The sequence below is a fragment of the Equus asinus genome, chromosome 8 (assembly GCF_041296235.1).
Source record: "Equus asinus isolate D_3611 breed Donkey chromosome 8, EquAss-T2T_v2, whole genome shotgun sequence".
Classification (NCBI taxonomy): Eukaryota; Metazoa; Chordata; class Mammalia; order Perissodactyla; family Equidae; genus Equus; species Equus asinus.
In genome coordinates this window covers 52,574,088-52,586,682 of record NC_091797.1, presented here as the reverse complement: position 1 = coordinate 52,586,682, position 12,595 = coordinate 52,574,088, and the positions used below count along the sequence as shown (strand labels likewise).

At 40.9% G+C, this 12,595-nt stretch overlaps 1 protein-coding gene across 3 annotated transcripts in view; it reads left to right on the top strand.

Annotated features, from left to right (window-relative positions):
• CAP2 (cyclase associated actin cytoskeleton regulatory protein 2) overlaps positions 1-12,595 on the top strand; it is a 132,086-nt gene that overhangs the window by 48,380 nt on the left and 71,111 nt on the right. For all 3 annotated transcript variants that reach the window (XM_044773202.2, XM_044773203.2, XM_070515600.1), the window contains one exon: positions 6,667-6,744. In XM_044773202.2, the coding sequence (XP_044629137.2) occupies positions 6,667-6,744 (78 nt within the window). The remainder of the gene's footprint in view (positions 1-6,666; positions 6,745-12,595) is intronic.

Genomic DNA, 12,595 nt, shown 5'->3' with positions numbered 1-12,595 from the left:
GGCTTTAACACCTCTCTCTCTTAAATAGACAGATCCAGTAATCTGAAAATCAGTAAGGATGAGGTGAACTCAATAACACCATCAATCAACTGGATATAATGTACATCTATAAACTACTTTATCCAACAACAGCAGAATACACATTCTTCTCAAGCTCACGTGGAACATTCACTAAGATGGATCACATGCTGGTACAGAAAACCCACCTTAGCAAATTTAAAAGAATAGAAATCATGCTATATGTGCTCTCAGACCACATTGGAATTAAACTAGAAATCAATAACTGAAGGGTAACTGGAAAATCCCAAAATGCATGGAGATTAAACAAAACACTTGTAAATGACACATGGGTCAAAGAAGAAATCTAAAGAGAAATTTAAAAATATTTTGAACTAAATGAAAATGACAACATAAGATCAAAATTTGGGGGATGCAGTCAAAGCAGTGCTTAGAGGGAAATTTATAGCATTGAATGACTATATTAGAAAAGAAGAAAGATCTGAAATCAATAATCTAAGTTTCCACTTTAGGGAATTAGAAAAAGAAAAGAAATAATAAGAATTAGAGCAAAAATCAGTGAAATTGAAAACAAGAAATCAATAGAGAAAATCAATGAAACCAAAAGCAGTTGCTTTGAAAGATGAATAAAATCAATAAGCCTCTAGCCATGCTAAATATGAAAAAAAGAGACAGAACACAAATTACTAATATCAGAAACAAAAGAGGGGACATCATTACAGATCCCATGGAAACTAGAAGGATAATAAAGGAATACTATAAGCAATTCTATGCCCATAAATTTGATAACCTAGATAAAATGGACTAATTCTTTGAAAGACACATCTGCCAAAACTCACACAAGAAGAAATAGACAGCCTGAATATATCTATTAAAGAAATTGAATCAATAATTAATAACATTCCAAAAATAGAAAACACTAGGCCTAGATGGGTTCACTGCTGAATTCTTCCACAAATTTAAGGAAGAAATTATACTAATTCTCTACAATCTCTTTCAGAGGATGGAAGCAGAGGGAATACTTTCTAACTCATTCTATGTGTCCAACATTACCCTAATACCAAAATAAGACAAAGACATTATAAGAAAAGAAAACTACAGACTAATATCTCTCATGAACATAAATTCAAAAATCCTCAAAATATTAGCAAATTGAATCCAAAAGGTATAAAAAGAATTCTAACCACGATAAAGTGGGATTTATTCCAGGTATTCAAGGCTGATTTAACATTCAAAAGTCAATTAATGTATTGTATCACATCAGCAGACTGAAAAAGAAAAATCACGTGATCATATCAATAGATGCAGAAGAAGGATTTGACAAAATACAACACCTATGTATGAGGAAAAAACTCTCAGTAAACTAGGACTTGAGAGTAACTTTCTCAACTTGGTAAAGACTATCTATAAGGAACCTATAGCTAACATCATACTTAATGGTGAGAAACTCAAAGCTTTCCCACTAAATCAGGTACAAGACAAGGATGTTCCCTTTCACCACTCCTTTTCATCATGGTACTAGAAGTCCTTGCTAATGCAATAAGGTAAGAAAAGAAAAGAAAAAGTATATAGATTTGGAAGGAAGACATAAAACTATCTTTGCAGATGACATGATCATCTACCTAGAAAATCTGAAAGACAAAATACTTCCTGGACCTAATAAGTGATTATAGCAAATAGCATCAGTGTCACCTAAGAATTTATTAGAAATGTAAATTCTTGGGCCCACCAAAATCTGTTGAATCTGAAATCCTGGGCATGGGACTCAACTGGGACTCAGTCTGTTTTACCAAACACTCCAGGTGACTATAATGCACACTCAAGTTTGAGAACCGCTGGTGTACCCCTTCTTTCTGGTTCTTAATATGTCAACACAGATGCCTTTTATAATCTGACTCATACAGTCAGTGCTTATGTTCATGGCTACAAAATTAGGCATCTTCAGTCTTGTTTTAAACAAAATCAAGTTGTAGGTGAAATGTGTTTTTGGCATCCTGTCACCTTTTTTTTTTGTCAGCCCATTCTCCTGTCTTGCTTTCATCTATCAGATCCCTTTTTACATCTTCATTGGCTGAAACTCAGGGGACTTCTCCTTTACGGTAGAGTAGAGGCCCCTAAAGAATAAAATCTAAAAATGCAATATCTCTAATTATGAAATATATGACATTGGCAGACTAATTGGGAAGGTATGTGGGGAAAGCATTGACAGTGACTTTCCCAGAGCTCACAAATTGCATCCGACGAGCAGATGCCCATCTTCCTGTCCTTAGTCAGAGGAAGAGGAGCCCCTTCCCTCGGCTGTCTGGTTCTCAGGAAGAGGGCTGATGTAGTTTTGGAAGATCTGGAAATGCCTTCAGCACAGGCACTCTGGCTGGATGCTTTTTGCATCTCTTCCTGGTCTCACCTGTGCCTTTTCCCCGAGTTGTGCCTGTTCATTTTGCCATCCACATGGTACTTTGCGGCCTGTAGCTTTCCCAGTGAAACAATGCAAAGCTTTGATGAGTGTTCAGAGATCAATTGGGCTTCCCCAGGGAGCCAGCTCTCCTGCCAGGGGATTAGATGGAAATAAGTCATATTTAGCTGGTGTCTGCTTGCTTTAAACTGATTACTGAAATTCATTCTCCTACTCTGTCCCTGAGGACCACAGAATGAGACAGTCCACCAACCTATCTGCCTAAGAGCTGCAGTTGCCTAAGTGATTATTGATGGAGTTCAGACAAAACAAAATGCACAGCTTTCACTCTTACTCAGACTCTCTCTTTCATCCCTGCACACACGTGTTCACAGGTGGATAGATGCCCATGTTTACCCACAAAGGTCACTGAGGCTCTCTGAGCCCTGCACATGTGTGATGGACAAACTCAGCAAAAACCCTCAATTATTTGTCGTTACTGAAAATCCCTACGTTTGGCTTTTTCTTTCACCATGTTTTGAACTGCCTGAGTGAGCCAAATTCTCCCTTTCAAGTTGTCAGAACTCAGCAAGTTCAGTAAAATTGCTCCTAAATAGGATGCTGTCTGGTGGAGGGGATTCATGGAACTTTCCAGAAGTATGAAGCAGGTGGATCGGAATATCTCAAAGGTGTGATGAAAATCTTTTGAAATGTGGACTGATGAGGTTAAAAATGAATGTGGTTTAGAGTCTGCTAATGATGCCCAGAGTTCCAGGGAGCTGGAAGAAGCACACAGCTGACTCCTCAGAAAGATTTTCCTACATAAGCAAAATGAAGGGAAGAGTTGAAGCACACGTCTAGGTATTCAGCTATTCTCCACTCCAACCTCCACACCTATTGTTGAGTGAAAGGCCATTTGGGGGAAGAGACTAATTAATGAAATTGGCCATCTTCGCTAATCAGACCCGCCAGAAAATTGCTCTATTAGCAACAGGCTAAATGTTGTAACTAGGGAAAGTAAGAAAGGCTAATGATAGCATTCATCTTGGGATAACTACAAAAATATTGTTAATGCCACCTCTGAGCTGCAATGTTAACTACAGAAGTCAGGCGAACCCGAATTTACTGTTCCCACAGCAACTACAATTTAGATGACTCTGCAAGGCTCGTCACAGATGAGGACGATACCTCTGTATTCCTGTTGCTAGGAGAAGTGCAGTTCTTTTATTTATATCCAGGCTGTGGAAAGTTGTCTCATAGTCTTCTTTTTGGAAATGTCATCATTAGAGACTGACAAAATTCCTTCTGAACCATTGAAAATACGCATTTCGATATATGGATACACATTCATGCAGCTTAGAGCTTCACATTCATAGGGTCATAATGGCCTCCAGGACTATAAAATTTGAACATCCTGTATCCTCCTCAAGGAATATCAAAAATTTGAGATTTGAGCAATATAATCTCAGCAATCAGGCTACTGGGACAAAGAGAAGAGGAGACGGTGTACTCCAAAAAGAAAAATACACCCTCATTTAAACATTCATGAGACTTAATCTCTTACAGTGTTGATGATTGAATTTTTGATTTTAAATATAAATAGCCTACAAATCTTGGTTTGATTTCAAGCATTTTCTTCTCAGTAAGGAAAAAAAATCCTTGGATAAGAAATAATGAGAAAAGTTAGAAACAGGATTAAGGTGTTCATTTCAGTAAGTATTTGGAAAATTCGTCAGATACCAAAACGTGATAATGAAGTGGAATGACAAAAACTAGTCCCTTCCCAGTTAGTTAACACATTTACCATTTTAGCCCAGAAAATTGTCTGCTATTGACACTGGGATGAAGTTAACCTAATCCTGGTATTGCTGTTTTAAGTTACCCGTGTTTGAAAATGTATTAAGCTGGTTCTTACCTGTCTATTAGAGAAGTTAGTCATCCAGGATGGCAGAGAGATAGAAACTGCCCCCAAACAGATGTGAAGATAACAAGGAGGAGACGAAAGATGAAATCGCTAGTGTAAAAGAATATACAAAAGAATATAAATTTATGACCAAATAAAATTGAATCAGAATTTTTCCCTCTGTACAAATAAGCCAAAAAAAAAAAGGTGAAAAAAAATTCACTGATAGTAACTAAACAAAAAGCTATAACCTAAAGCAATACATTTCAGTAACTGAACACTGAGCAGCTTTTGGTTCCTAACTTTGCTTGTATTCCCCACCCCCTTAAAGATATACCATAAAAGAAATGAAATTAGGAGAGGGAAATATGAAACAGGAAAAAGAAACCATGGGGCTGCTTCCATCTGTAGAGGTAAAGGCTTCATGTCTGGGTTCTGAATTGGAGAAATGATCTGAAATCTGAGGCGACCCTCCATCAGAATGGTCTGTGTTCCAAGTAGATGGAGTGAATTCTGGTTTAGGATATTTAACATTCCCAGAAGAATGAATAGCACCCAAATTCTCATAAAGACTGGACATCACCTCAGCTGAGCTCTTCCTTTCCCTATCTCCTGGTTCTGTCAGCCCTTCGAAGAGTAGACAGAATGCAAAGCAATTAGCTCTCAAACTGTTGCTCGAAAGGGAAAATTAACTGATGTCCAATATGGTGGCAAAAAGCTCAAGAAATCACCCACATGGCAGCTACAAATAGTGTGTGAGAAAGGAAAATAACATGCAAAAGGAAAGACATTGACTAGCCCTCAAAGAGAATAAAACTTAAAGAACAGAAACAGATTCCTCACAATGGCTTACTAAGAATATAATTTATACTCTTAAAACTTAGTAAGAATATTGGGGCTGGCCCCATGGCACAGCGGTTAAATTTGCACATTCCACTTCGGCGGCCAGGGGTTCGTGGTTTCGGATCCCGGGTGCAGACCTACACATCGCTTGTCAAGCCATGCTGTGGTAGGTGTCCCACATATAAAGTAGAGGGAGATGGGGATGAATGTTAGCTCAGGGCCAGTCTTCCTCAGCAAAAAAGAGGAGGATTGGTAGCAGATGTTAGCTGAGGGCCAATCTTCCTCAAAAAAATAAAATAAAAATAAATAAATAAAAATTAAAGAATTAGTGAATTAGTTAAGAGCAGGTAGAGGGTGAGGATAAGAGAATACGATGCCACGTGTTTGAAGATGTTCCCACCTGTACAGCTCCTGTTTGGTAGGTTGAATCCAAGTGGCACTGAAATCTCTTCCAGATCCATCTTAATGATAATTGTAGAAGCCACTGGCTCTTGGTGAGGATATCTTTATGGGGATGGCTTAAGGGACAATTCTCTTTCCACCAGAAGGTATGGGACAAATTTGAGCACATCATGAAAGAGGACAGGAAAGACACCATTTAAAAACAACTGCACTTTATGGTGCAAACATTTTTTAACCATTTTATTGAGATATAATTCACATATCATAACATTCACTCTTTGTTGTGTGTATGTAAGGAAGATTGGCCCTGAGCTGACAACTGTTGCCAATCTTCCTCTTTTTGCTTGAGGAAGATTGTTGCTGAGCTCACATCTGTGCCAGTCTTCCTCTATTTTTGTATGTGGAACGCCACCACAGCATGGCTTGATGAGCAGTGCATACATCTGTGCCCAGGATCCGAACCTGCAAACCCCAGACCGCCAAAGCAGAGCACGCAAACTTAACCGTTGTGCTACTGGGCTGGCCCCAACATTCACTTTTGTAAAGTGTACAATTCGGTGGTTGTTAGTATATTTGGCAAGTCGTGGAACAATTACCGCCATCTAATTCCAGACCATTTTCATCACCCCTAAAAGAAACCTCCTACCCATTAGCCATCACTCCCCATTCCACCCTCCCACCACTAGTGCCTGGCAACCACTAATCTACTTTCTGCTCTGTAGATTTGCTTATTTTGGACATTTCATATCAATGGAATCATGCCAATGTGGTCTTTTTTGATTGGTTTCATTCACTCGGCATAATGTTTTCAAGGTTCACCCATGTGATAGCATGCATCAGCACTTCATTTCTTTTTAATGCTGAATAATATTCCTTTACATGGCTATATCACATTTCATTTATCCATCCATCACCTAGTGGACATTCTAGTTGTTTCCTTATCTCAGCTATTATGAATAATGCTACTGTGAACAAATTTATAAGTTTTTTTATGGACCTATGTTTTCATTTTTCTTGGGTATATACCTAGAGGTGGAAATGCTGGTGGTGGTAACTCTTTGTTTAGGAGCTCAGACATTTAAATTTCCCTCTTCCTCTTTGTTCCCAGGCAGAAATGGTGCATAGTGCTTTCCAGGCCCAGCGGGCTTTCCTTCTGATGGCCTCTCAGTACCAACAACCCCAAGAGGTAAGAGTGTGTCCTGAGAGAGGGGCTGCCTAGGGAATGGGTGATGTGAGACAGAAAACAAGGAGGCAACAGAACCAGCTACTGTGACAGACATCCTGAAAATGAGATTTTAGCATGTGTAGGTTCTGTCTCAGATCCAGATCATAGTGTGGAATGTTTCTTCTGTCTTCATACTCTTATTATGACTGAATTCATACTGTAACAGTTGACTTCACCAGTTTAAAAGGTCAATATATTTATGTCATCCGTAGCTTTTCCTTTCTATTAGTCTCACAACTGTTTTATAATCAAGGAAGTGTTTACTACTGATTTTTAGTTCATATTTTGTGCTGCTTTGTTATCAAAAACTGTTCACATCTGTCATCATGTATAAATTCTGTGTATGAATTTGATAGCTCCTATTTCTTAAACACTGTAGCTAGGCTAAGTCAGTGCTTCTTAAAAGTACTGTGTATATGGACCATTTAGGGAGCTTCAGTGCATTTTCTGATCCATTGGGCCAGGAATACGGCCCGAGATCTGCTTTTTAATAAGTTCATATGCATGCTGATGATTCTCATTCTCAAAACACCAAAACTGGAGAGAATCTTTTGACTCTATTCGTACTTAGGCATGTTCTACTTCTCTTTTCTCTGCCACCATGAATATGGATTAACTTTTCTTAGGTTTAAGATATTTAGAGATTTTGGTGCTAAGTGCACCGATGTTACCAGTAGAATGATTTTAACAACTTTGAACCTACCATAACATTGCTGTATGAGGCCCAGAGTAAACTTCAAAATAGAAAGGAATAAAAATAGGGGCTGGTCCGGTGGCGCAGTGGTTAAGTTCACACGTTCTGCTTCTCGGCGGCCCGGGGTTTGCAGATTCGGATCCCAGGTGCGGACATGGCACTGCTTGGCGAAAACCATGTTGTGGTAGGCATCCCACGTATAAAGTAGAGGAAGATGGGCATGGATGTTAGCTCAGGGCCAGTCTTCCTCAGCAAAAACAGGAGGATTGGCAGTAGTTAGCTCAAGGCTAATCTTCCTCAGGAAAAAAAAAAATTAATAATAGCGGATATTAAGAGCAAAGTGGCGATTGGCAGGGGTCCTTCTGATTGCCAAGCCACTGTAAATTTCTCACTCTCTAAACCCAGGCCCCACCACCAGCAGCCCAAACCACTGACATTGTATCAGGCACATAACTCTGCTCCCTCTATCAAGGGTGCATAAGAACAACGTTTTAACTGTGCTAATTATGTAATAAATGAAGTTATTCATTAAAAAGTAGAACTACAACCAGCATACCTTGTTAATAAGAAAAAAATAAGAATTGTTCTCTTGACTAAATACTCTGTATCTGAAGTCTGTTAACAACCATATAAATATAAAAAATAATTAAATATTCATTATAACACAATAGCTTAAATTTAATAGCTCATTTTGAATTCTAAAACAAACTCCTGAAGTTGAGAAGTTGAACTGAGGGGCTGACCCTGTGGCATAGTGATTAAGTTCAGCCCACTCTGCTTTGGTGGCCTGTGTTTGCAGGTTCAGATCCTGGGTGAAGACCTATACCACCCGTCAACCATGCTGTGGCAGCATCTTACATACGAAATAGAGGAAATTGGCACAGGTGTTAGCTCAGGGCTAATCTTCATCAGGAAAAAAAAGAAAAGAAAATCTGAGAATCCTGAGAAACTAGGACTTTGACTTTCAGGGGATGAAGCTCAGCTCTATAAAGGGCCAAGACCTGAGACCCCAGACCCTCCTTGGAACAGTGGTTCCCAGCCCTGCCTGTTTAGAGAAATCACCCAGAAAATTTTTTAAAATAGCAGTGCCTGGATCTCACTCCAAGAGGTTCTGGTTTAATTGGTCTGAGGAGTAGTCTTGGCCTTGAGAGTTTTACGGGCTCATCAGGTGATTCTAACTTGCAGACAGAGCTGCCACCCCGACCCTGGATGGATGCATCACTTCCCTCTTGTGAAGTGAGGAGTTAGCACACAGCCTAGGCAGCAGCTTTGTAGGGATGGAAATATTCTATGTTCCGCTGTGGATGCATTTTCCTCCTTGGCCTTCTCAATCTCCTCTTTGTTTCCCTTTACAAAAGAGAACACTGAGGCTAGGAAATCGCGGTGTGATACATACTAGAAACAGCCTTAGCCTGGCTTTTCTGTGGTTGAGGTGGGAGGAGAGGTGACTTCAATGCATCATAGAGAGTCTCAGATGAAGGGAAGAACCATGACTTTCCTGGCTCATGCCCTGCTCGATCCCTTCTTTAAGCACAGAACAAGAGGCCTCTCCATTGGCCTTGCACAGAAAAGTCAACTCACTAAATCTTAGATGAAGAAGTGAACTAGGGAACAGATGAATGAAGGCACTGGGACCATGGCATTCCAAAATGAGCCATGGTCAGGGATCATGTGTGGCTTAGCATGTGGCTGTGGAGATTCCTGGGTATAGTATCTGTAGTTTCCACTTTCTCTACTGCATTCTTGAGAAAAGGGAGAGGAATGGTTTCAGGGGACTTGTACTCAGGAAGGGCACGTGCTGGAAAGGTTCCCTGTAGCGTTTGGCACGGTGCTCCAGATAAGGGAGGCAAATGCAAAGCGATTTTTGATGACCACCTCCCTTTCTGTCCCCTCCATCTTTGCCCAGAAGCACCTAGTACTTCCACTCAATAGGAAAGCAGATTTGGTGAAAATAGTCCATGATGAGGCCTTGATTTTCCTGTGAACATTCTAGAAGATGCATCATAAAGAAGATTATCATATAGCAAGTTGTATTTTCTCATAGGAACAATGTTATTACTGTCCACGTCTTCTCTTCTTGCAGGAGAATTTAACTCCTGTAATTTCAGTTCTCAGTGATATATGGCAGTGGTTCTCAAACTTTAGTGTGTGTGAGAAGCACCTGCAGGGTTGTTAAGACAAGATTGCTGGGCCTCACAGAGTTTCCAGTTCACTAAGTACTTGTCGAGGCCCCAGAATCTGCATTTCTGAAAGGTTCCCGTGTGACGATGCTGCTGCCTGTCCAGGGACCAACCACACTTCAAGAATCGGTGGTGCATGGATTGCTCTCCTATTTACACCTGTAGCTCAAATTGATTTCAGATGCTTCTGACTTTCATTCCCAGCTGCCTCTAGACCAGTGCCTCTCAAACTCTAATCTTCATTTGAATCACCTGGAGGTCTTGTTAAAGTGCAGCATCTGGGTTGGTAAATCTCGGGGGAGGCCCAAGAATCTGTAGTTCTAACAAGCTGCCAGTGCTGCTGATTCTGCTAGTCTGTTTCAACACTTTGACCAGCAAAACTTTAGGTGTCACCGCCTGAAATCCCTACAAGCACAAAATCCCTTAGTAGTCAAATACCAAACTCATGTTCTTTTCTCCTGACGTTTCGATATCAAAGCAGGCTGTGTTATGCTGCAGTAACAAACATCTCCTAAGTGTTAGTGACATAACAGCAGTCTGTTTCTTGCTACTATGTGCCTGTTACAGGGTGGCTTACTTTCTAGTGGATGAGTTATTAAATAATCACCCAGATAATTATTTACTTAAAGTAATTATTCATACAATTATTTACTTAGAGTTGTAACAGGGCTCTGAGAGGAAAGGGTAGAGAATGAATCTTCAATAGGAGTTTCGGGCGTTGGGAAGGGAAGATATTTTAGGGCAGAGAACCTTCCAGGCGGTGCCTGCAATCCCGTTGATGAAGGGCACTACTTAGACTGCAGAAGCATAAGGCAAGGCCAAACCAACATTAGAGGTCACTTGTGGCCTGAGGATTGTATACGCTAGATACCCAAGATGGGGTGTGAACACCCTGGCTGGGTGGAAGCTGGCGACCTCCTAGAACACAGAAGAAGAACACTGATAAAATGCTGGAACCCACAGCAATGCAAGCTTGCAATTAACGTTAGCAAATATTTATCAAGTGCTTGCTGTGAACCAGGCTCTGGAAAAACCCCTATCAGATGGGCAGGGCTTGGGGACCGGCATATGTGGAATATCCGATGGGAAGGGACCTTAGAAATCATCTCGTGCAGCACTCACAATGCAAAGGTGAGCCAGGAGAGGTTCAGAGGGAGGGTAACTGTTTTGCTCATGAGTGCCAATGCTGATAAACTGCTCCCAGATAACTCTGATCCCCAGAAATCTCAGCCTACATGCTTCACCATTGCACAGCCGCCTCCAGTGGTCTGCGCTGTTGCTTTAAGCCAGAGTGCCAGCCTTCAAAGAGATTAAGTTTACTAGGGGGTGACCATCAAACAATTAAAATATTTTGTATTTACCAATTGTAAGCAAACTGCCAATCAATCAAGGTAGACCTTTAGTGGTACCAAAATTCGGAGCAGTAGGGACCTTGTAGACAAAGGGGATGAGGAAAGGTCTCGTAGAGGAAATCAAAGAACAATACAAGAGTAGTAATACAACTGCTTCTTAATAATATTAATATTACAGTAATATTAATATTAATAAAGTGGTGGATTTGTTTAGCACAAATTCAAAAAAACGTTCCTGGGTTAAATATGTTTGGGAAAATTCCATACTCTGTTCAGTGAAGAAATGTGTTAAACATTATTAAACCCACATTTCCCCAAACTTATTTGACCATGGAGGCTTTTCATAGAGGGACGTCTATTTCATGTCCTGCAGAAGGCTGGTGCCCCGTTTGCAGAATGTCGATGTGTGCATTTCTTTTAAGTTGTTCTAAATGCTTGATGGTCGTTGCTTTAGGTGAATTCTATTAGCAGGGGTTCTGTGGTAGACAGAGTTCCAAGATTGACCTCAGGATTCCCACCACCTAATGGACACACCCAGTATAATCTGCTCCCCCTTAGGGGAAGCATGACCTGAGAATTATGGGATATCATTCCTTTGATTAGGTTTATGAGCAGGGTGTGGGTTGGTCACTCCAGTGATCAAGTTGTGTCATATATGACTGTCACAGTGGCTGGAGAGAGTTTCTCCTGCTGGCCTTGAAGATGTCAGCCACCACATTGTGAAAGGGCAGCCTCTAGAAGCTGAGAGGGATCCCCTGCCAACAGCCAGCAATAAAACAAGGATCTCAGTCCTACAGCTGCAGAGAACCGAATTCTGCCAACAACTACGTGAGCCTTGAAGGGGACCCTGAGCTCCAGATGGAAATATAGCCATGTGGATACCTTGATTTCAGCCCTTTGAGACCCTGAGCAGAGAACATAGCTTTGCCTTGCCCAGATTTCTGACCTACAGAAACTGTGAGGTGATAAATGGATATTGTTTTAAGCCACTAAATTTCTGGTAATTTATGCAGCAATAGAAAACTAATACAGATTGCCTCTTTTCCCTTCTCCTTGCCAGACTCTAAAACAATTAATTGGGTTTTTTTAATAAGGCCATAAGCCACAGACCAAAATTTCGAGCCACCCTGCCATTTGCTTTCTCTCCCCTGCTCCCCAGTTCCTCCCCCATCCCAATCACGGCATCTGTCCTGGGAGAGGCAGGATAAGAGCTTCATCTACAGCCCTGATTGGCAATGATGACATCCAATTTCAAATTTCCTTTCTCATTTTGGACCAAGAAACATGGTTTTTATATTCTCTAATATAAGGGCTTTTTTTTTTTTTTTTTTGAGGAAGATTAGCCCTGAGCTAACTACTGCCAGTCCTCCTCTTTTTTGCTGAGGAAGACTGGCCCTGAGCTAACATCTGTGCCCATCTTCCTCTATTTTATATGTGGGACGCCTGCCACAGCATGGCGTGCCGAGCAGTGCTATGTCCGCACCCGGGATCCGAACCTGTGAACCCCAGGCCACCGAGAAGCAGAATGTGCGCACTTAACTGCTGCGCCACCGGGCTGGCCCCAGGGCTTTCAAATTTTTTAACCA